This window comes from Pezoporus flaviventris, unplaced genomic scaffold (assembly GCF_033815535.1).
Source record: "Pezoporus flaviventris isolate CSIRO_AGI_PZ_B2104156 unplaced genomic scaffold, CSIRO_AGI_Pfla_v1 ptg000012l, whole genome shotgun sequence".
In the NCBI taxonomy this organism is placed as follows: Eukaryota; Metazoa; Chordata; class Aves; order Psittaciformes; family Psittacidae; genus Pezoporus; species Pezoporus flaviventris.
In genome coordinates this window covers 421,331-445,740 of record NW_026892560.1, presented here as the reverse complement: position 1 = coordinate 445,740, position 24,410 = coordinate 421,331, and the positions used below count along the sequence as shown (strand labels likewise).

At 50.6% G+C, this 24,410-nt stretch overlaps 1 protein-coding gene across 4 annotated transcripts in view; it reads left to right on the top strand.

Moving 5' to 3' along the window:
- The first annotated feature begins 612 nt into the window (after nucleotides 1–612).
- PLCB2 (phospholipase C beta 2) overlaps nucleotides 613–24,410 on the top strand; it is a 44,443-nt gene continuing 20,645 nt past the window's right edge. The window contains exons 1-11 of one of the 4 annotated variants that reach the window (XM_061450972.1): nucleotides 613–1,047; nucleotides 5,376–5,453; nucleotides 7,755–7,823; nucleotides 17,523–17,663; nucleotides 18,400–18,479; nucleotides 19,096–19,149; nucleotides 21,362–21,437; nucleotides 22,070–22,170; nucleotides 22,593–22,759; nucleotides 22,939–23,085; nucleotides 23,355–23,512. In XM_061450972.1, coding sequence (XP_061306956.1) covers nucleotides 964–1,047; nucleotides 5,376–5,453; nucleotides 7,755–7,823; nucleotides 17,523–17,663; nucleotides 18,400–18,479; nucleotides 19,096–19,149; nucleotides 21,362–21,437; nucleotides 22,070–22,170; nucleotides 22,593–22,759; nucleotides 22,939–23,085; nucleotides 23,355–23,512 — 1,155 coding nt within the window. In that variant the 5' untranslated portion in view covers nucleotides 613–963. The remainder of the gene's footprint in view (nucleotides 1,048–5,375; nucleotides 5,454–7,754; nucleotides 7,824–17,522; nucleotides 17,664–18,399; nucleotides 18,480–19,095; nucleotides 19,150–21,361; nucleotides 21,438–22,069; nucleotides 22,171–22,592; nucleotides 22,760–22,938; nucleotides 23,086–23,354; nucleotides 23,513–24,410) is intronic. The other 3 variants (XR_009742946.1, XM_061450971.1, XM_061450970.1) reach the window with 3 other exon arrangements.

Sequence of the window (24,410 nt, the reverse complement as noted above, 5' to 3'; positions counted from 1 at the left end):
GTCAGTCCTCTTTACAAGCCACTCTCCCCCTGGTTAGCCACATCTGCCACCAGAGCCCCTTTTCTCCTCTGCTGCCCACATGTAATTTCCTTTGAACCAAGGTCAAGCGCAGGGATTCGGTTTTGCCCTCTTTGCCATTAACCTTCTGTTCTGCTTCTGTCACTTCCCTTCAGCTTCAGCATTCTCTCACCTTAACTCATCTCTCCCATTCCATGCTCCCACAGTAGACCCAAGTGAGTCTGGGGGATAATTCAGTCCTCGGGACTCCTGTCAATGCTTTATTGCATCTCTCTGGGGGATTTCCCTCTGCTGCACTTTCCAGGTTGACATTCAGAAGAACCCATGAGAGAAAGGAAGGAGGTTAAAGACTGGAAGCGCAACAAGTGGCCCCAGAAACGGCGGCTGTAGGGAGCAAAGAATGAGTTTGTTTCACGTGATATTTGGGCTGTTGCATGAAGGGGGCAGTCTGCTTGTAGCCAAAGCCTGACTTCTTCTGTAAGCACATCTGCTGAACTAGTTTGAGTGTTGGCTGGTGATGTCTGCACTTCGTCAAGACAACAGTTAAGGAAGTTCAGCTGCGGAAGTGCTACGGAGCGTGAGCTTCACCAGCACAACTCTGAGGAGTAGCTCCCTCCTGGAGCAGCAGCGTGCATGCAGGGCTGCCCACACGGGCATCCCAACCCATCACAGGCTTTCCTCTAGGTGACCTTGGGCTCAGCTTCTCCCGCTTGCTTGGAGAGCTGTTGATTTACAATGCAGATTCATCGGTCCTCGCCTGCCTGTCCCTGCCCCTCCTGAATTTGGCTGGGATATAAGAGGCTGTTTGCTTTCTGATGCCAACAGTGGCCATGGCAGAGAGCCCTGCCACGTGAGAGGCAGAGATAGAGCAGAGGGGGCCAAGGAGGAGCAAACTGTGCAGCAGCTATTGCTTCTGGTGGCTGAGGAGCACATCTGCAGGGCAGGATGTCAATGCTTACCCCTGTCCTGCAGCCGCCGGAGGTGAAGGAGTATCTGTCCAAGGGTGAGCGCTTCATCAAATGGGATGATGTGAGTACTACAGGTTTTCCTTCACTGTGTTTTATGTATGGTGATGGGGCAGACACTGTGTTTTGGTCAGGGGTTATGGGGAGGCTGGGAGCGTGTATTCAGTGCTGGGGTTGGGACATGGTGTGTTGTACCTGAGAGCAATGATGTCTGGATGAGAGCTGAGGGGAAAACCAATGGGTGTATGTGTTAGGGGTTGGTGATGTGGCTCCTGCACCTCTTGTTACTGTGGAGGGTGGAAGTAGATGGAGTGTGCCACTGGGTCTGGTGTAGGACCTCAGGGTCCCAGCCCTTGGGAAGGTGTCACTGCCTGCAGCTTCTTTGGGGTGAGAGGCAAATGGCACATTCGGACCTGTCCAGAGGAGCCTGAGGGGCAGGATTTACTGAGAGGACTCTCCGTGCTTTGCAGACAGAGAGGAAATCAGGCTCCAGGTTGCTTCCTCTTATGGCCCTGTTGGAGTGGACAGTGAGAGAGCCATGTCCTCCTGTGCCTGCTGGCTGTGGGTCTGTGAGCTACCAAGTGTGCAGTGGCCGAGTAGCAAAGGGCCAGAGCCTCGGAGGGTGCTGCAAGAAGCTGCTTCTTTCCAACTCAGTGTCTTCATCTGTCTCTGCAGTCTCTGTTTGCCTTTCATTGTGAGGAGCAGAAAGTGGGAACAGCAGAGTGGGATAGCCCCCTCCTCACTTTCTAAGAAGGCAAAAGAGTATTTACCCCAGTCCCCACATACCTGAGCAAGGGCACAGCAGCTGCCCATCCATTCTGTCTGCAGTGTGAATTGTCTGCTGTGGAGCATGAGCTGATAAAACGGGGGCATGCCAGGTTATGATTATTCACCAAGCTCAGGGGGAAACATGTGATGTGGTATTGCAGCTGAGATGTGTTAGAAGGAGCCTTCAGTAGAAATAGGAGGGATTAGTGCCTACTTTTGTGGGTGTGAAGCTGGAACAGAGTTTTAAGTCCCAAGGCAGTGTGTGTGGGGGATGTCAGTCACTTGTGTGCACAGTAAGCAGAGGCGGTCCAGAGACATAAAGCAGTGTCATATACAGCTAGCAGAAAGGGTGGATGCTGGGGGATACAGATGGGATATCGCCAGGCACTTACTGCACTGGCTGTACAGGAACAGGAGGACACCAGGGCATGGTGAAAAGTGCAGCCCTCCCATTCTTTCCAGTCTCCCACTGCCTGGAGAGTGCATGTGTGGCTGCTTTGGATTTGAACAGGGATTTGGTTTCTGAGAACAGCAGCAGCCAAACATCTACAATTGCTGCTGACTTTCTGTGCCCAGTCCTTGGGGACCACCTTCCCAAAAGCTTGAAGCTGTTAAGTCCTACACTGGGAATTCAGTGGCAGGGAGGCTCCCTTGAAACCCAAGGTGAGTTAACTTGGGCTTCCAAGCCCCAGGTGTTTTATTTGCTGCTGCTTCAACGATAGGATTGAGGGAGCTCCAGTCCTGTGTGGGGTTTTTGCTACAGCGTAAGGATTTTTAAGTGTTCCTCAAAGGTTGTCTGATGACTTAGTCCTTTACAGACCTGAGCTCCAACAATGAGGAAAGCCTTCTCCACAAGCGTTCTGTTCTGATCGCATTGCTCCGTCTCCTCATGCTTTCCCACTCCACAGTTAGGGCAAGCTACAGAGGATGGTGTAAGAGCTCCAGGCTGTGGGATTGCTGCTCTTTAGGGGTCACAGGCCTGTGGGGTTTGTCCCACCTTTTGAATTGACCTGGCCATATTACCATAGGTAACGGGTTTGAACTCCTTCCACAGTATGAGAGGCAAGGAATGCAGGGAGATGAGCCTGGCTCCTTACATCCCTCTGTACAGTTTGGGACTGGAGTGGAGCCTTCACTGTACCCGACAGCTTCTTGACCAAAGCCACCTTGTGTAGTGCCTTCACTTCGTGCAGCATCTGCAGTGTGCTGCTTAGAGCAGAGTGCAGTGGGGCTGTTCTCACCTGTCCCACGGAGTTACCCCAACATCTCGGGGTAAGGAGCAGCTCTGCTGTGCTTTGTTGAGCAGCCACCAAGCTGGGGCTGCTGAGCAGGCTAAAGAGGTGAAGTCCTACCACGTGTGTGATAATGTATCTGAAGGACCAGCTTGGGAACACTTTCACACCTCAGATAGGGCACAGGATAGTAGCTGACCTCTTAAGCAGAGCAGTTATATGTGGATTTGGCTCTGTGCTGCCTCTCAGCCCTCATAGTAGAAGCAAAAATGTTTCTGTCTCTCAGAGGTTATGGATTACATGACTTTACCACACAGTGCTTGCTTTCTGCCCTGGACTTGAACTCTACAGTGTGAGCAGCAGCCAGTTTGGCTGCCAGACCATCTTCTATAGAATTCCCTATTTCCTTTGTTACAGGAGCCTCCCCATAGCAGAGCCCACCTGTACCCCACAGCCATTCATGTGCCTGCTCAGGAGGGGGGACCCTGATCAGCTCCCGCCAGTCCTTACTGCAGCCTCACTTGCTTTCAAGAAAGCTGCTTTACAGGAGATAAGGTTAATCTAGAGCATGGCCCAGTACTTGGTGGCAGTACTGCAGTGCCTGTTCTGCTTTTGTGGCCATGTGCTCAGGGAGCTAACCAGGAGCTCTGGGAACATGGACATCATAGAATGGTTTGAGTTGGAAAGGACCTTAAGATCATCCAGTTCCAACCCCCTGCCATGGGCAGGGACACCTCACACTAAACCATGGCACCCAAGGCTCTGTCCAACCTGGTCTTGAACACTGCCAGGGATGGAGCATTCACAACCTCCCTGGGCAACCCATTCCAGTGCCTCAGCACCCTCACAGGAAAGAATTTCCTCCTTAGATCCAATCTAAACTTCCCCTGTTTCAGTTTGAACCCGTTACCCCTTGTCCTGTCACTGCAGTCCCTAATGAAGAGTCCCTCCCCAGCATCCCTATAGGCCCCCTTCAGACACTGGAAGCTGCTCTGACGTCTCCCTGCAGCCTTCTCTTCTCCAGGCTGAACAGCCCCAACTTTCTCAGCCTGTCTTCATACAGGAGGTGCTCCAGCCCCTGAGCATCCTCGTGGCCTCCTCTGGACTTGTTCCAACAGTTCCATGTCCTTTTTATGTTGAGGACACCAGAACTGCACACAGTGCTCCAGGTGAGGTCTCACGAGAGCAGAGCAGAGGGGCAGGATCAAACAGGTCAACAGTGTCCCTGGTACAGCATGAGAAAGGCAGCAGGGGGTAAAAGTAGAACATAGAGTGCTTTGTTCCGTGGGTAGTTTGCTGTAGTGGAGAATCCTCAGTCTGAAAACTGAGAAATACAGATGCACTCTGGAGCAAAGTATGAGTTCAGTAACAAACCGGAGAACCCCAGGGCAAGTAACAGATACAACTTCCAAATTCCACTGCTGGTTTCATCTCAGTAGCTGGGTATTTCAGCTTCACAGATTGCATTTGAAGCTTTCCCAGCAATGGATGGTAGACCTTGTGATCCTGTCTTGTGTTGCACCAGAGGTCAAGTGCAGTGAGGAGTTATCTAGACTGAATGAGCAAATGGGCTGGGACCCAGGCAGAGCACCAAGCATCCTTCATCTCATTCTCCAAAGCGCTCGTGTTAATTCATCTCTTCCCACAGGCTTGCATGTGAGATGGGAACGGGTGTTGCCTTGAGAATAGCTGTGAAGCTGCTTTAACTGAAAATGCAGAGGCAGAGCAATCATCCAGAGGTGAAGTGCACGGCCTCATGTGCAGTACATGCCTCAGCTCCCTGTTGTATCGGGGTCAGGATTGGCGCTGAATAATTCCATCTAATTTTGCTCCTGTGGTGTGGGTGTTTAAACAACTGCTGCTTTTCCTAGTCTGTGTAGAGCTCGTCCTTGGAGTTTGAATCATTGCCTAAAGCAGCCTCATCTGCTGTATTAGATGGACTCATCCTTGAACCCTTCCTGGCTCAGGTCCTTCCCTGTAAAGACAGCCCAGATAACTCGTGTGAAGGTGCCCCTGGTGAATGGTATCTCTGCTTTGCCTGGGCTACTCCTGGAGCTTGTAGAACCCAGTCAGTGCCTTGGGGGATAAGGCAGTTCAAATGAAACAGTTAATTGCATCCACAGCTACTTTCTTCTCTTAATTCATTGTACAGAAGGCTTCAAGAGAGTTTTTAGCTAAACGGGTGGTGTTAGGTGAGACTCAGGCTTCAGCAGAGATCAGGTTCCATAGCCTCACATGGAGGCGAACTAAAATCATCTGGTTCATTTCCATAAGCCAGAGGCTGATTCACCCAACGGGGTCTAGATCTGAACTGGAAACTTGCACCCCATGATGGGCTTTCCAGGTCAGGTAAGGTGTTAACCTGCTTCCTTCTGTTTGCCTTTTTTGTCAGGAAACAGGAAGTGCTTCCCCTGTGATTCTTCGAGTGGATCCAAAGGGCTTTTACTTATACTGGACCTATCAGAATAAGGTAAGTGCTAAGGCTTCACACTTGGTCTCCAAATAGCCAGGTCAGGTTTGTGTAAGATTGAAACGCTTTCAGTGCTTGAGTTCTGCACTCCAGAGCAGACTGCCACACTCATTCCACCTACAGAGGAGCTGGGAGTCCTGTGCTTCCTCCATGGCAGATTTGTCTTGTCTTCAGATATCCAGAAAAGAGCAGGAGATTAAGCTGTCATGCCAGAGAGATGTGTGGCCTTTCTGTGCTTGTCATGCTGGCATCTTGTACTTGCAAAGTTCACTAGATGTGCTTCCAAGGACTTCGGAGGTCAGAAGAGTTGGTATCCCGTTACCCAGTACCCTGAAGGGTTCTCCCATCCAGTTCAGTGGTACAGTTGGAAAGATCATAGCAAGACATGCAATTACATGTATGCAGCTTCAGCTGATGTGTACCTCATGCTGCCTGTGTTATAATTAACTGATTTCTTGGGGGTTTTAGGCATTTTAATTTAGCAAAGGGTAGTGAGCATAGTGCTACAGAGACTGCAGCAAGTGTAGAGAGCGAGTTGTGCTCCTCTCGGGGCAGGGTGATGTGTAAACCACAGGATGCTGGAGGAGAGAGGGAGGCAACAAATGCAGGAAAGAGAATTCAGTTCCTCAGTGATGAGTAGCAATGGGTGGCGGAGAGATCTGGCTGCCTGGAGATGGAAGGCTGGGTTTACTTCTGCTTTCCAGAGCAGGGCTGTGGTTCAGCTCTACTTCCTCCTCGTGACCTACATGCTCAAGAGGCATGGGAGATAAAGAGACAGAGACATTAGTCCTGTCCAGCACCCTGGCCAGGAGACCTGACGTGGTTTGGTGAGCTCTGCTTTTGCTGGAGATGTGCCCCAGTGCAAGAACATTGTCCTGAGGCTGGGGACTGCCACATCCTCTAGAAGATGTGTTCTCTTTTCAGCCATCTCCATCATTCTCATTCCTCTCTCAAGATCCACTCCTGGCAGTAGGATTTTTGCTATGCAGGTTCCAGCAGACAGTGGGAAGTGGTAGCACTGGAGGAGGTGCACAAAATGGGACAAGAGGAGCTGTTATCACCCTCAAAAGTGGGAAATTTCCCTAGGTTGGTGGTACAAGGGAAAGGGGCTGGGGTAAGGAAGCAAAGCTCACATGAGGAAATCCACACTTGAGGGGTCTCATCTTCCTGGCAGTGCCATTGATCATCATCTAAACTAAACTGTTAACACATTAGAGAGGTGCACTGGAGCAGCAGCTTGCTTTACATCCTTGGAGAAGAACGTGTCTGGCATCTTTTCCATCCTCTGAGGGGATCTGCAGGCAGGGTGAGCTAGCAGGAGTGGGGGGCAACTGGTGGCAATCATGGGGGGCTAGGGAACGCTTGTGGAGGTCTTGTGCAGGCTGGCATGAGCCTTGTCAGGGATAAGAGATGGGCTCATACAGAGAATGATGTGGTATACTCAACAGCTTGTCTGTTGAGTTTGTGTGGCTTTATTAATCTTTGGCTGACTCATCCTAAGATCTGCTTGGCATGAACAGCAGGACACAAACTGCACCTCTTTTGCACTAAGGATTTGGAAAGGAGTGGGATTGGGAGTAAAACTTCCATCCTGCTTGACAATAAAGTGTTGCTACAGCCAGAAGACATGGTATCCACATTGTTCCTTATTGTGATCTTGGAAAATACTGCCTGCTGCAACAAGTATAATTTGTTCTCCAGATCCATGGTGAGGAGGCACATTAGTAACAGAGGAAGGAAATTCAGGTTGGATATTAAAAGAACAAGCAACACAAACAGGACAAGTAGCCAGCAGCGAGGACATGGAGTGGGCTGCCTGGAGAAGGCTGGGGAATGTCCTCCATGGGAGCTGCTTTGGACCAGATGAGGTGAAGGTCTGCTGGGAGTGAGCTGGGCAGAGTGCTCCTGTCTGCCTTCCAGCTCGGCTGCTCCGGGTTCAAAGTTGGAGGCAAAAGACAGGCTAAGAACAGGGGTGGGTTGCATGAGCACGTGGACTTGGAGCTGGGGTAATGTTCCCCTGTATAAACCCACATACATGTCATGCACTCCCTCTCATGGTGATCCACACCAAGCCTCTGGCCTCACCCTGAAGAGGACAGGGCTGCAGGCCACTGTCATCTTCACCCAGGCCAGCTTGGACATCAGTGGCTGACGCATCCCTGCCTGCCCTGTGCTGGTGGGAGAGCTCTTCCCCGGTGAGCAGCGCTGACTGAGACTTGCTTTGCAGGTTCTGGGGGCTCTGCAGTGGGTGTCTTCCCTGCTTTTTCTTTCCTCATCTTCCTTGTCCTTGTTCTGTTGTAGGAGATGGAGATTTTGGATCTAACCAGCATCCGAGATACTCGAGTAGGGCGATTTGCCAAGATCCCCAAGGTGAGTGCATGGCTTCACTTCTGCTGCTTGCTCATGTGGGAAAGGCAAGGCTGCCTTTGGCACAAGCTGAGGCAGTTTACCTGCCTTTCTGCTACAAGAAGGTGGAGAGGCCCCTGTCTTCTGCCATCACAACTACGTAAATATAGATCAGCAGTCTTTACTCTTGTCCATGACCCCCCCAGGGGTCCTCTTGTGCACCCAAAAGAAAGGTACTTCCAGACTGTGGTGTATGAGCTGTGGGAGAACAATGTGCACAACAGCTCCCCTTCCAAAAGCCTGCCCAAAGGCTCGGTTCTCTTGCACACAGCAGCTGTATTCTCTCCCTGGCCTGCATCTGCCCAGCTTTGATGTGGGCCTGGGACACTGGGAAGCCCTGCAGGAGACTTGTGATGCTTCTCCATTGAGTCATCGGAGCTTCTCTCTTGTGTGAGGATGCCCAGACCCAGTCAAGGCAGCTACAAACCTGTAGTTAGTGACATTTCAGCACAGTGTGTGGTGGGGATTTTTTCCCTTTAAAGGGAAGAAAATGCACTTTCAGAAAAAACAGTGTTTCTTTATCTTTTTCTGTCCAAATAATTCCAGTTGTCTGCTTGCAGGGGGCAGACTGAGGGAGGAACATGAGTATGGCTTTGTTCTTGCTTTCAGTTGTAATTCAAGCTTCCTGCAGCAAAGTTGTCCTTGTTAGGACTTTTTTCTGCATCTGTTTTTGGTTGTTTTTAACTTTTCCATGTATGGCAAAAAGGCAAGGAGAAAACCAGAGGAAAACTGGAGCATGAAAAGGAAACAAGGGAGTACAGATAATGGCTGTGCATGGTAACACAGGTGATTAATGCAAAAGGGGACGGTTTTGCAATGAGAGGCTCAAGCAGCCTCTTTGCGTAAGTAGGATGAGTGTTTGCTCAATACTGCTCTGCAAATGTCTATTCTGAGCTCCCTGAGCCTCGTGGTTCTCAAAGGGCCATAATGAAGTAGGTGCTCAAGGCACAGGGAGTTCCAGAACAGCCCCCAGCTCATACAACTCTTAGAAGTCATCATTCCTTCTGAGAACTGTTTTCCTTCTTGGAAATGCACTGAAATGAAAACTCAAATGGTTCAACAGCCTCAGACTTTGCCTGCAATTGGGTTTGTGGGAATAATGTTCGAGAAACCTTCTTGGAAGCTTTGGGTTTTTCACTTGAGAGAATAAAACATTTGGAGCTGGTAGAGCTGGGTGCTGCAGTCAAGGCGGAATGCACTGAGGGGAAGACCAACGTAAGGGAGAGACATGCAACACTGTTTTCTAGGGTGTTGAAGTTGCAGGAATAACCTGTTTACAGAATGAATTCAGCTTTGATATGGGTTATAACTTGATGGTGTAAGTGGGTGCTGAGGCCATAGGTGGAGATACTTCTGGTGGCTACGGGCAGGCCAGAGAAAAATCTCCTGGGTTGGAGCAATTGGTTAAGGAAGACTAATTGGAGACTTCCAAGAGAAACATATTGGCACAAACAGTGTCAGAGCTGCCTCTAGACAGAGGAACTGCTCCTCCACCAGCATCTTCCTGTGAGGAGCCCCTACTCACAAGACCAACCCCAGTTTTAAAGAGTGAGCCACAGTTTGGGGGTGACCACATTCCATGTGCAGAGGAGAAACTATGATGGCCTCTTAAAAGAGGTTTTTAATGAAACCACAAAGATGTTTGTGAAAAGAATGGGGAAATGGATGAGCAGCAGCAGGTATCAAAAAGCAGAGAGGGGAAGCAGTGGCTGTGGGCCATAGTTAGCTCTGAATCTTGTCAGTGAAACTGGAAAGTGGCCCCTATGATTCCCATCATAAGCAAAGGGTCTTAAAGAACAGAGTAAAAGGGGCATCTTTGCATAGAAAATTTACTGCTGGGTGTCTTGAGAGAGAGAACCAGCAGTCTGCCAGTGCTTGGGCCTGTGGCATCCCAAGGGGTGTTCATGGGTGACCTACAGGAGATGTGGAGAGACCAGGCAAGGTTTACCACTGGTACCGAGTTATTTGGGGTAATAAAATGAGGACTCGCTGCTTTGCACTCATTGACTGCATCGTCTAATAAGTGATACAGTTTAACACAGATGAAATCAGGCAATGCACACAGGAAAAACCCAATCCTAACCTTGTGTAATAACAGGCCCCGAGCTGACTGTTGCTATTTAGAAACAACATCATAAGGATGTGGTAAAATATCAACAGAGCAAGGTTTGCTCAAAAGAGTAAGTTTTATGTTAGGAATTAGAAGGAAATTAGGAAGTCTTACTGCGGAGACTGAATGCACCCATATTTCTGTGCATCTCTAGTGTCCTCATGTCAAATGAGGCAAGTGCTGGAACAGGTAGGGAAGAGCAGCAAGAATAAGGAGAGCATGGGATGGCTACTGTGGGAAGAGATCTGAGTGGGTTGGGATTGGAGCCTGCAAATACTGAAAGATGAGGGGGATGTGGAAGAGTGCTGTGCTGTAAGATCAGGAGGTGATGGAGAAGGTGAGCACAAAGCAGTTACTCAGAGTTTCTTCCAGTGTGAGAGCTCCACATCAAGTGGAATTTTCCAAAGGCAGGTTGAGCACAAGCAGAGGAGGAGCTGCTGGTTTACACCTCGTGTCACTGTGCTGTGGGATGCACAAGTCCCAGAACATGGGAGTTAGAAAGTCAGGACAAGAAGGAATTGCCCTTTGAGGGTGACTGAAGGCAAGATAATGCCTCTGCTTTAGGAAGCTGCAGAAATGTGCCAGGGACGTATCACTGTTTGCCCTGTCATACTTTTCCCCAGGCATCTGGTTGGATCCATGGTCTGCCCTGGGGTAGCTGCTGTGTTCTATCCTTTGCCATAGCCCAGAGACAGTGTTTTACAGTCCTGGGAATTGGCTACAGCTCATTTTGTCCAGAGAGACAAAGGTCAAGCACCAAGTGATTTATTAAGCATTCTCCACAGGCAGAGCGATGCTCTTGATGACAGCCTCTGCTGTGCAAATCCCGAGTGCTTTCTGCATTCTGCATTTCACAGAGACCCTTTTAACACAAGTTTTATTTCCCTTTTCCTTTCAGGCAGTTTTCTGGCATTTCTATGACAACACGTACTCAAATGCACTGAGCTGGCTCCTTATCCATCCTATCCATGCTAGAGAGGAGCTCTTCATCAGGGATTGTACTGACAGGACGAGGGGTGCTGGGTTCAGACTGAAACAGGGGAAGTTCAGATTGGAGATAAGGCAGAAGCTCTTCCCTGGGAGGGTGCTGAGGCGCTGGCACAGGGTGCCCAGAGAAGCTGTGGCTGCCCCATCCCTGGCAGTGTTCAAGGCCAGGTTGGACACAGGGGCTTGGAGCAAGCTGCTCCAGTGGAAGGGGTCCCTGCCCGTGGCAGGGGTTGGAGCTGGAGGAGCTTTAAGGTCCCTTCCAACCCAAACCAGGCTGGGATTTGATGATTCTCTTCTGGGATGATGGGGAGGTGTTATGTGGGCACCAAAATGGTGGGAGAGATGTGCTGGGAATGTCTTACTTACACATGGCTGAGCTTTCCAGGATGCTCCTGCCCTCACCTGTGCATCCAGCTGGCTTTCCTGGGAGCAGAACTTGCTGAAAGGGATGCAGAAGGCAGGGGAAAGTTGTTCCCATGACTCACATCTCCAGGCAGGGCAGCTGTGTCTCGTGTGCCATTACAGAGGGTATGAATATGAAAAACTGATGTGATGAAGCAAACACAGATTTGTTAGAGGCTGGGGGGGGGGGGGGAAGAATGAAAAGGTGCTGCCTCCCATCACAAAACAATGGCTTGGGATGCTTGTGGGATATAACTGCTGAGATGAACACAAACTGCTGTTTTGTTGGCTAGAAATGGAGGAGAAGGGGTTAGTGGGTGGTATTTAAGACAGTAAAAAGATCTCAGCTGTGGGGAGCTTTAGCCAGTACCAATAGCAAATTGTGCATCCTGTTCCCCTTCTCCACATCCTTTCCCCCCCTCTGCTTCTTTGCAAGTGATGGCACAGTAAATCCACTGTTTCTGGGGGGCAGAGCTTGTCCTGCTTTTCACCCTGAATTGTGGCTGAAGGAATTAACATGGAAATGCTTTATTGAGAGTATGTGCCCTGCTCCTCTCCTCTGCAAGGTACAGAGCCCTTTCTGGCTCTTCAGGGTGGACCATGCTGAGAGCTTTTCAGACCAATGTAGGTGAAAGGAGTCTCCTTGCTAATGGGTGCTTGTCGTGTGGATGCTGGGAGTTACCCACTCTCAGTAGCACCTTCCTACTGCTGCAAAGCAAGAGGTTTGGAGTTTGGTTTTGTAACCTCTCTCTAGACAGCAAGAATAACACCACAGCACCCACACTAAAAGCCTCTTCTGTAAAGACCTGCTGTCATACGCACTCCTGTGTTGTCACAGCGTTGTCCCTGCGAGCTGGGAGGCAGCGTGCAGTGGGATGTCCTTCCTGAGCAGCAAGTGTTTAGCGAGTAATAGTCAGCCTGTAATGCCCAGAGAGTGGGACACTGAATAAGGGACAAGTCACTAAGGGCTGGCAGCAGTAGGAGCCACCTCTGAATCATAGACTCAACCAGGTTGGAAAAGACCTTTAAGCTCATCCAGTCCAACCATTGCCCAGCACTGCCAAGGCCACCATTAACCCATGTCTCCAAGAGCCACATCCACACATCCTCTAAGCACCCCCAGGGCCGGTGCCTGCAGCCCTGCCCTGGGCAGCCTGTTCCAATGCCTGAGCACCCTCTGGGGCAGGAATTGTTCCTCAGCTCCATCTAAACCTGCCCTGGTGCAGCTTGAGGCCGTTTCCTCTTGTCCCATCCCTTGTTCCTTGGGAGCAGAGCCCAGCCCCTCCTGGCTCCATCCTCCTCTCAGGCACTTGGAGGCAGCCATCAGGTCCCCCCTGAGCCTTCTCTTCTCCACACTGAACCCCCCAGCTCCCTCAGCCCTTCCCCATCACACTTGGCCTCCAGGCCCTGCCCCAGCTCCATTGCCCTTCTCTGGCCCTGCTCCAGCACCTCAAGGTCTCTCTTGCAGTGAGGGGCCCAGAGCTGAGCCCAGGACACAAGCTGCAGCCCCACCAGAGCCCAGCACAGGGGGATGAGGAGGGCCACAGCTGTTTGCTCAGTAGGGAATGATTCCTGGAACTGACCCTGCCTGGAGTCAAGCACTGCTGTGCTCTCCCTGTGAGCACTCTCCTCTCTCTTCTGCCCATCTCCCGAGCCTTTGCTGACGGCCATGTGAGCGCGGAGCATGCACACAGCCTGTGACCTCCTCTGTGCCTGTCCGGGTTTCCCCTTCTCACCCCCTTTGCTTTAGTTTCTCTGGGAGCTGCTCAGTGTCCTGCAGTGTTTCTTCCCCATGGCAATGTTTTTGCGAGACAGAACAGAATGAGCTTGGGCACATGGTCAGGAGTCATAAAGATAAGACTTTGGACATAAATGAGGCAAGATAAAGAGCTGTTGAACGTAGCTCAGCAGCCTGCCTCAGCACATCAAGAGGTTATTTACAGCACAATCCTGTGTTTCCCTCCCAGTAACTCTGAGCAGCAATGGCTGCTCCACTGTTGTTTTTCTGATGCACCAGGACCCAAGAGCACTGACACAGAATGGGATAACTGAGCCCGAAATATGTGATGGTTGAGGCCAGGCTGGGCTGTTGGCTTCATCTCGGGGTTTGTTTAGCCACAGCAGCAGGCGGTGGCTTTGACACCAGCATTATTCATAAACCCAGAAGCTGTGTTTTCTGTCATGATCATAAACCAGCTTCATCCTTCACATGCGTTCTGTTGTTATAGGAGCCAGAGATGCAGACTCTGGACGTGTACAAGGGAGGAAATGACACCAGAGTATTCCACATGTCATGATAACAGCGAGGTGATAAAGCAGGGGTGAGTGGTGTTTAGGAACAGCGCAGAGAGCACCCTCAGAGCCAGGGCTGGGCCATGGACTCTGAACACAGCGTGGGTGGTCAGTGGCTCTGCTGCTTTGCAGGGGGAAGGCAGCAGCTCGGGGGCTGGAGCATCATCTCAGTGCTATGCCATGGACCCAGCAACGTGCCTGAGCACAGGATGGAGCTAAAGAAAGTCTGATGTCCAGACCTCCAAATAAAACAGTGATCACAAGAAGCTGTATGGAGACAAACTGGTACGTGTGTGTGCAGCAGAAAAGCAGGTAGAAGCTTGTGGCCTGCAAAGGGAGCATCACATACGAATAACACCGAGCTGGGCCCTCCTTCTGCCTCTTCCATCCTCCCACAGCAGTGTGAGCTCTTAGGCCAGAGGGACAGAAGGAACTGCGGGTGCAGAGCCTGCATCTCTCCCTCAGTCAGTTCCGGCTTGATTCCAGAGCCTGCGGCTTGTTCTGTGCCTGTGAATCTCTGTGCTGCTGCATTTTCCGGTGCCTTTAGTAAGGCAGCAGTGAGAGCTGAGAGTGCTTCAGCTGCCTGGGGTTTTCCTGCCTCTCCCTGCTGAATCCCACCACCGAGCAGTGCTAATGAGGACACGAGCGTTACCTGCAGAGCCAAAGGTGCTTGGATAAACTTAGTGCTCCTTTTCCCTTGTGGCAACCAGACAAGCCTTTTCTTCTCCAAAAGAGAAGGTTTGTGGTCACATCCTGTCTTCTCTTAGCACAGGCAGCACATCATGTACCGTGTTTCATAAAGATACAAAGCCGTCAGGGTGCAGTGAGCGTGGCAAATCCCAGCTCGAGTTTGGCTGTATCCCATTCCAGGCAGTGAAAGGACTGCCTCTGTCTCTTGCTTTAGGCCTGGCTCTTTGTTTCTCTTTGCATGAGAATTTGCCTCTCTCTGGACTGTGGATCTTGTTTGGCCAGGTGAGGATTTTAGGGAAATGAGGAAGGTGAGAAGTGAAATATAAGCTGCAGCTGCGTGTCAGCCGCTCTGCCCGTGGCTTGTTGTGTGTTTGGGGGGTTCAGGTGGATTTGCTAAGCATGGTTTCCCTGTGGATTTGCATGGCTAATACGGTTGTCCTGCTTTTCACACAGCAATTCCTATTTTTCCTTTATGGCCACCCACAACATGACACTGAGTAATGACACAGGGAAGCTGCAGCAGGAGGTGCTGAAGGAGTGCAGGTTGTGAAAGAGCCAAGATGTGGCAGCAGGTTCCGTGCTCTTGGACACAGTCCTTGGTTGCCTCTCAGCACCCTTCACTCAGTGTTGCACCATCAGCACTGCGTTCATCCCACAAGGGACGTGATCCCCATGTGGAGTAGGCAGCGTGGAGCAGGCGAGTGACTCGCTTAATGCCAGGCAGGAAATCAGTCACTGGGAAAATATGACCCAGTTTAGATCCCTGACAAGAGCAGAGAATCAGCCAGGCTGGGAAAGCCCTTCAAGCTCATCCAGTCCAACCATTGCCCAGCACTGCCAAGACCACCACTGAGCCATGGCACTGAGGCCTCGTCTCCACAGGGTGTGAGCACTCACAGGGCCCTGCCCTGGGCAGCCTGTTCCAATGCCTGAGCACCCTCTGGCTCCTCAGCTCCATCTAAACCTGCCCTGGGGCAGCTTGAGGCCGTTTCCTCTTGTCCCATCCCTTGTTCCTTGGGAGCAGAGCCCAGCCCCTCCTGGCTCCATCCTCCTCTCAGGCACTTGTAGGCAGCCATCAGGTCCCCCCTGAGCCTTCTCTTCTCCACACTGAACCCCCCAGCTCCCTCAGCCCTTCCCCATCACACTTGGGCTCTAAAAGAGCATCCTTCCCCTGCTGCTGTTTGCTTCTCCTGACACGGAGCCATCAGCTTCACTGTGGTGTTAGGAGGAATCATAAGTTAATGCTGATGAAGGTCATGGCATGGAAAAAGCAGCGCAAGCAAAGGCTAATGGTGAACAAGCTTCTGAGAAAGTGATGAGCTCTCAGGCTGTTACCAACAGGTAACAGGTATTAGGTTTGGCTGGTGGGGCACAGCTAAGGAAAGGCAAAGGCTCTGATCTCCATCTCGTTGGGACGTGGTGAGCCAAGAGACACCAGCATGCAGAGAAGGAAGGGCTGGGAGGAGCCTTCTGTAACAAATACAGGAAATGAGTTCAGCATAAACCACAAGTTCTCTATTGTCTCAGCTTGGTCTGATTCACAACAGTGGAGGTAAGGAAGCTGAACAAACACCAGTGGCTTTGCAAGATGAAGTTAAGTTTGAAGTTGAAATCCGAACACTTTGCCACTCGTAGTGAAAACTCAAGCTCCAGCCAGAAGTTGCTGTGAGCACAGAAAGGTGTGGGTACGTGGTGCTCCCATCTGCAGAGGAAGGTTACTCACAAAGCAGGAATGAACCATCTTAGAAGTTCCCTATTAGAAAACAGGCAAATCCCCTGGGCAGGTGACTGCTTTCCCCTTCTCTCCCTCCAAATGCCCTTGGATTAGACATGTTTCAGTTAACCCCCGAGGAGAGTGGCTTTCATGAAGGGAGAGACAGGAGTCAAATGATGTTGGGTTAGGATCCAGCCCATCCAGTTCTTCCTAAAGGGGTTTGCTACAGGTGTGCCAAAATCACAGATGCTCCATTGGAAAAATCTGTGGACTTTGGTATAAAATACATCTGCAGCTCTGCTTGTGACATGGGGCTGGTGTAAGAGCATCGGGGGCTGTTGGAGTCCAAATGTAGAGAAACGTGTGTCTATAGCAAACACAAAGGTGAAGTCATTGGGCTAAAACCTCTTTGGGTGGCATTAATGGGGGCTGTGTTACAGCGTTAGTAAGGTTTTAAAGCTGTTCAGAGGCAGGGACTCACCCCTGGGTCTGCCTGTAGGTTTGTGCATACAGGAGAGCTCAGCTTCAGCCCCACTTCAGGTTCTGGGTCTGACCTGCGGTGCCAGCAGTCCCCCATCCTGAGCTCTGCCCTTAGTGTGGGAAGGAGCAGGTGCTCTGGCAGCCTCCCTCTTTGCTTTGATGTGGATTTAGCCTGTGCTTTAGGTAATGAATTGCTGTGCTTCATTCCAGGATGGGGGAATTGTATCTTTTCATGCTGAACAGCAGCAGCTCCAGGAGAGCTCAGCTTAGCGATGCCTTATGAAGGAACACACTAAATGCTAAATCATTTACAGGGATTCTAGAAATACTTCGATGGTGATGAAATCGAGTACCACTAATGGGATGAGCCTTAGACTTCTGGTGAGCCATTGCTGGAGGATGTTGTGATTGCTGTGGAAAAACCCACTTAGAGCAACCGGCAACCAGCAGGAAGTGTGGCTTGGAGGGAGGGAGCCCATCTCCCCAGTGACCCAGCTCTAGAGCTGGTAGGCATTGCAGGCCCCAAACAACGTCTTCCTTGTGGTGCAGAGAGGTTACAGCAAAAGGTATCACACTAATCTAAAAGACTTTCTTTCTGTGTTCTGACAAAGGGCTCTTCAGGAACCTGGTTGTGCACCTCTGGTGTGTGCACCTCTGATGCTCCTCTTGACTTGTCTGCACGTTTAGGCTGAACTTCCAGAAGGAATTTCCTGTCTGTTCCAACTTGGACGTTTTCAGACCCAAACAGCACTCCTGTGCAGTGATGTTAGTCACGATGTCTTGTTCCATGGAGGATCCGGGGGATGCAGGCTCCAGGACACAGATGAAACATCAGGAAAGCCAAGCAAAGGAAGATTGCATTAAGCAATTTGCAACCCTTGAGAAGCTTGCTGGGGATTTGGGTCAATGTTTGGACTGGGTCCTGGTGTTTCCAGGTACGTTTTGCTTCATTCTCCCTTCATCCCCATCTGTTTAATTTCTTTTGCAGTGCCAGAAGCTCCGGGAGGTGTTTAACCTGGATTACCCTCACAGCACCTTCCTGCTTAAGACTCTGACCATCGTGTCTGGCCCTGACATGGTTGACCTCACTTTCCATAACTTTGTGTCCTACAAGGAGAATGTTGGAAAGGTAACGGGTCCTGAGGACAGGGAAGCCCTGGGAACACAGGACTGGGGCATCAAGTGGGGAGCAGGAAAGCAGAGGGGGGGAAGAAAGGAAACCTGAACCCTGTCAGTGTAGCTGACATGGTATGAAACAAGCAGGTTTGTGTTCCAGTGAGGTGTGGTACCTCCACAGTTCTAGAAGCTTCTGCCCTGCGTGGAGGAGGACCAATGGAAGAAATTTAGTCCATCATTTCTGTCCTTCATGTGCTTTGTGTGGATAAACACAGAGCTGAGAAGACTCAGGGGAAGAGTTTTAGCTCCTGATATATATAGGCAGTAGGAATGTGATAGAGCCAAGCCCAGGGCACAGTTATTGGGATCTGGAGCCTCGCAGTGTCAGGACAGGCCTTTCTACCAGGACAAGGGGGCATGGCTTTAAACTGGAAAAGGGTAGATTTAGAGGGGATATAAAGAGGTTTTTTACTATGGGGGTGCTGAGGCACAGGGTGCCCAGAGAAGCTGTGGCTGCCCCATCCCTGGCAGTGCTCAAGGCCAGGTTGGACACAGGGGCTTGGAGCAAGCTGCTCCAGTGGAAGGGGTCCCTGCCCGTGGCAGGGGTTGGAGCTGGAGGAGCTTTCAGGTCCCTTCCAACCCAAAGCAGTCTGTGGTTCTTTGCCCTTTCCACGTTTGTTGCTGTGTACTTCTTGGTGCAGTTCCATAATGCCCAACTGCCTCTGCCCTGTGTGTGTGTTCGTTCCCAGAGCTGGGCTGAGGATATTATGGCCATCGTTCGGAACCCGCTCACATACAACGCCTCTCGGTACACCTTCCTAGAGAAAATGTGAGTGATTTCTGACAGGTGCTGTTCTCTGACACATTCATGTGCTGCCCCTTCTGTCTATCCTAGAAAGAAAAGCCTTTTAGCACCCAGGTCCTCTGGCAGCCTCCAAAGCAAGTCGTGTGTCAGCTCAGGAGCCCCAGGGGCTTTGGTAGTTGGCTCAGGTGCTGCAGGCCATCTGGCTGGCACAGGACTGCTGGGGCCAAACACACACGTGGCATGGGGCAAAGTGAGCTGCTGTGCCTGAGACGGGTCTCCCTCCACAGTCACAGAGCTCACCCCAGCAAAGCGCTGCTCTCTGTGCTCTCTAATACTGCATGGTTGGCAGCCTGGAATCACTGAGGAATGCTAAATAATAGGGGATGCCATTATCTCATCTCTGTATCCTATGTTTCAGAGGAATCTTTCTGATATCTAAGCTCTTACAGTCTGCCTGTTTCTCCTTTCCAAGAAACAGGAAGAGGTTCTGTCTGAGGTTGAGCTGATGGTCTGTAGGACCCTGATTCTGTTAACTGTTAAGCTTGTTTTCCAAATGGCATGTTTTTTTCTTTCTCTTTACTTAATAGGAGATCTGGGGTTATACAAGTGCACTTTCATGTTCTCTTTCTTTTTTTCCCAGCCTGGTGAAGCTGAAGATGCAGCTTAATGCAGAGGGGAAGATTCCTGTCAGGAAGTGAGTCCATATAATTGTTTCATTGTGTGTTCAGTCAGACTAAAGGCAGAGCAGCTGGTGAGAGGATGCTTGCCCAGTGGCTTCAGCTGCCTGCTCTCTCTGCACCTAAGAGGTAGAGATCATTCTGGATTCAGGCCATGAAAGGACTCTGCTGCACCAGGGAAGGGCCTGGGACATAATTTGGGTCTTGAAAGGAGACCTTTTGTGGCCATAAACAGCCATGGCTTTAACTTCCTGGCTGTTGCCAACAAAACCAACCAACCTTGGTGCAATTCTGATCACAGCTTCATTTGCAACCTACATTGAAAGGTGCAGCAGGTGTAGGACTCATTGTACCTTTCACATACAGAAACCGTGGAGAGCTTTTTGCCTGACTCCTCAGCTAAACTGACATAGGGGTCCCTCGCTCTCACTTGGCTCCTTTCTCCACTGGTGCAATTCCTCAGTCTTTGCTCTGGGTGTGTATGAGAGGGAACCAGCCTTTGAGAGCAGAGCTCTGGGCCAGGGTTAGTGCTGTACATGTACAGAACAGTGGGGATTCGCCCTTCCCTGTCCCCAGGGTTGGCCTTGTGCATCAGTAAGCCAAGGCTGCTTTGCTGAAGCTGAGACCTGCCTGTTACTTCTCCCCTGTGCTGCATGGCATCAATCTGGAATTGCTTTTGTGCCACTCAAAGTCTTCCCCAGTGTCATGGTTTAAGCCCAGCCGGCAACCCAGAACCACTGCTACTGCTGTACCCAGGACACCCAGTAAAATCACTCCATGGCTGATGCTGTGTCTCCTCCACGTTGATTCAGCTCAGAGGGTGACCCAAGGCTGCTGTGCCATGTTGAATTCCCTTTGGGCACACACATCACCTCCCTTTGTAAGAAGGACTTGGGTATTTACTGGGAAGCTTTGAACCACTCTGCTTCTAGTTTCTGCTGTGTTACAGCATCACCAGAGGCAAGCACTAATCACCGGTAATAAGTACACTCCCTACTGTGTGTTATACTGCATAATGGGTCTAGATGAAGCCTGTGCTGGCTCAATGGGCTCCTGGCTCGTTGAGCCTTACTCAACAACATGTTTTTTGTTGTTTGCTTTGGAAACCACCAACCAGCAGAAACCAGAGTATTCATCAAAGGGCTTTTAAAAATGGATAGGGCTTTAATAACTCACACTAGGGAAGAGTGCTTTGAATTGCTCTTTAAATGCAAGCAAGGTGGCATTGCTGCAGAGGCAAAGCAGCTTATTCTTCTGAAACAGGCTAGGAAAAAATACCTGGTACAGGCTGTACCTCTTCAATGCCCTGCCCTGTCTGTCCTGCAGAGTGGTAAAATGCTCCACTGTGTACAGCATTAGACCATTAAATAGTGCAGGTTAAGAGCCAGATGTATAAACCCGTTCCCTTTCTCCAGGTGCAGGTGTATGTCAGGCTTTCAAAGCTCCATGTCTGAATCCTGCTGAAAATTCCCCTGAGCATCTGCCTTTAGACATTTAAATCCTCTTTGAATCATAACAAGGGTGCTGCAGTTTTGCCTTGCAAAGGGAGCTGATGTGCCCTGAGTTTGCATAAGTCCCCTGCAGCAGAACACTTTCCCTCCTGGCACATTGGGCACTCTTTGCTCCCCTTTCTGGCTGTGAGCAGCTGGGATGGGATGCCAGGAGCTGGCAGAGCTGACATCCACGTTTATCCATGAGGAGACCTCAGAGCTGCTGACTGGGGTATTCTGAAAGCAGGGCGAGTGCAGTTGTTACTGTTCCATAGTGCAGCAAAGGGGCTGCTTTAGGCTGAAGCCTTGACTGAGTGCTCCCTGCCCTGCAGATCACTACCCAGCTTCCTAAATAGGAGCTGAGCTTTGGTGTCTGCACCACAGACTTCAGTGCTTCCATCAGGCAGCACACCAGGTTCTTTGCCCGTGTAATGACTTTGTTCCTTGAATTCATGGCAATCCTTTGGTTCCAGAAAATGCTGCCTTCTTTCAAAGCAGCAAATATGCACCATATTTGTTTGCTTGTTTTGAATGTTGTCTTGACTACAGAGTTATTCCCTGCTCATGCCAGCTACCACATGGGATCCGTGCTTTATGTGGTTCATGTTTGCAGCCTCCTGGAGCCTCCTCCACTGTGCATTTGGAGTGTCTTGCGCTCTGGCTGCAGCTCCCAGCACCCAAACTCAGACTTTCCTGACTCCTGCAGCACCCTGCTGATGTCCTTTCCCTGTGTGCTCAGTATTTTTCAGATGTTTCCTGCAGACAGGAAGAGGGTGGAAGCAGCATTAAGTGCCTGTCACCTTCCAAAGGGCAAGGTAAGGGTTTCACTTGGTAGCCACAGACCTCACTTGTTTGACAGCAGTCTTTTTGCCTGCCCTGACTGTCGTGTTCTTGCTCATCTAACAGCTGTGAAACCTTTTTTCCTTACCCCTAGCTGCCATGCCTTAGCTGCAGGCCTGCTAGGATCAGTTCTTGCTGCTTGTACTGCAGTAACAGTTGTGACTTCCCTCCTTGCACTGTGGGGCACAAGAAGCAGCACGTTCCCTTCAGCCCGTTTCACTGTCTGCTCTTTGAAGCAGCAAATGTGATGGTTAATCTGGGCACTTCTACCAACCACAGAGGACAGTCCAGGCCTCTGACAGCTCCTACCACTGCATCAAGCATCAGCTTTATACCATCACACAGGAGGCACCGAGGGACAGTTTAAATGGTTGGACTTGATGATCTTAAAGGTCTTTTCCAGCCCAGTTGATTTGGTGATTCTAAATGACTGTTTGGCAGCAGGGCATCGTGCTGCTTCTCCACTCCATCTGTTCTTCCCTGAACACCTTGCCAGATGTTCTAGTCTCTTCCTTGCATTGTCACAAACAAGCGCTGGGCTGTGGCTGTAAATGGAGAGGTGAGATGATGGTTTGTGGTACTGACTTGTCCTTATTGCATTCATCAGAATGATGCCATCAACCCAGAGGACTTCCCTGAGACCGTCTATAAAACCTTCCTCATGAATCTGTGTCCACGGCCTGAGATTGATGAGATATTTACCTCACAGTAAGTTTCCCTCAGGCCATAGCAGAGAACTTGATCTCTTGTGGCAAAAGATAGACAAAAGGAGGGACAAGGGGGTTTAATGCTCTGTGGTTTGTCTGGCCTCAGGCCTTAGGAGGGCAGGAAACCAGGTCACAAAACTGACGTTCAAGTCCTTTTAGAGTTTGAGTCAGTGGCTCAAAATAATCTTTGTGCTCCCCTCGGTACAAACTCTTCACAGCCCTGAACTGGTGAGGAAAAAGAAAGGCCACAGCAGTGGGAAGCATCATTTACAGGAAGGAATGTAGACAACAGAGAAACCTGTGGGTCCAGGGCTGTGGACACCCATTGCTGACCTGGGGAAGGACCAGTCTCTCTTTAGTGAATGGGTTTTGTGGGTAATACACACGCCTTACCTCTGCTCCTCTGTCGTTCTCTCACTGCAGCCATTTAAAAGCAAAGCCCTACATGACCAAAGAGCACTTGGCAAAGTTCATCAACAAGAAGCAGCGAGACTCTCGCCTCAATGACATTCTCTTCCCTCCAGCCAAACCCGAGCAGGTGCAGAGCCTCATAGAGAAGTATGAGCCCAGTGGGATTAACATCCAGAGAGGTGAGTCTTGTTCTAGAGGTAGTGTGAAAACAGCAGAGGGTCTCACACCTTCTGCTACCTTGGCTTCCCATGGGGAGCAATCAGCCTGATCCTCACAATCCCAGTGTTGCAGTGCCCTGGTGAGGAGGTGTCAGAACCACTTTGTTTCCCTGCTGTTGACAGCCCTGTTTCCCATGTAGGGCAGCTGTCTCCAGAGGGGATGGTCTGGTTCCTCTGTGGCCCTGAGAACAATGTGATAGCACTGGACAAACTGTTGCTGTACCAGGACATGACTCAACCGCTCTCACACTACTTCATCAACTCGTCCCACAACACATATTTAACAGGTACGGGCAGTTCCAGAGGCTGCCTCAGCTCCCACGTGTAGGTACCACCCCGGGGTGGAGGGGTGATACTGACAGATGCATGCCCTGAAGTTCAGAGGGCTGAGGGCTGTAATACACCCTGAGGGGCTTGGCACTGTCAGTGCTGTGTGAGAAGCAGTGTCACCCTGTGTCAGTCTGCGCCGTCCACGTGGGCAGGGCACCAGAGGTTTCTGGGGCAGCAGAAGCTGTCGCAGGTTGAGTGTAGCTGATGCTGAGCCTCCCTCCTCCAGCTGGTCAGTTCTCTGGCATCTCCTCTCCCGAGATGTACCGGCAGACGCTGCTGAGCGGCTGCCGCTGCGTGGAGCTGGACTGCTGGAAGGGCCGTCCCCCGGAGGAGGAGCCCATCATCACCCACGGCTTCACCATGACAACCGAGATCCTCTTCAAGGTGCGGAAAGGGTTTGCTCCATCCATGCTTCCCCTGCTCGGGTTTAGACTGATCTCTCTGAGGAGGCTGCTGAGGGAGCTGTCAGATGGGTTGGCTGAGGGCAAAGATGTTTGGGAGGAAAAGACTGATGGCAGTCTGACAAGTGAATGAACACATAGATAGAGTGAAAGATGAACAAACATGCAATAGGTTGGAGCGTGTGTAAGTTTTTTGGCGTGGGAGAACCAGAAGAGAGGTTGCTGGCTGCATGAAGCTGAATGAATGAGAAAAGGCAGGCAGGCAGGCAGGTAGCAGTGATGGAGAGGTGGTCGAGTAGATGTGCCTGCATACACAGGGCTGTGAGGTGAGATGGATGTATGGACAGAAAGGTGCACTGTGGATAGATGCACATCAGAGAAACAGAGAAACAAGCAGGAAACAAATGGTGGTTTAGAAAACAGGTGGTTAAAATGAGTTTATTTCTAGCTGGTGAGCAGCACTTTCTGTGGCTTAGAGCCCCTCATGGTGGTGCTTTGCAGGAACACCTTTGAGGTACTTCCTCATCACAGGTGTGGAATGTGCTCAGTGGATCAGCTTGGCAGGTGGCTTCCCTCAAGATCCAGCTCCCAGGCTTCAGAAGCACTGGGCAAAGCCTACTTCTCCTTTGGAAACCCAGAGCACTTAACCACAGGAGTTACAGCAGGTTATAAAGCGATACATCACACCGATTTCCCTGCACGCCTTTCCTCAGCAGCTGCCAACAGGCAGAGGCAATTCAGATTCTTTTTAAAGCTCTTTATTCTTGTTCCATTTCTTCCCCCTCTTCCCACGCTTCACTATTCCTAACATATTTATATGGGAAAAAAACCCCAAACCCAAGGTTAAGATGCGAGCTATTGTCATACTCCCTGTCAGCGGT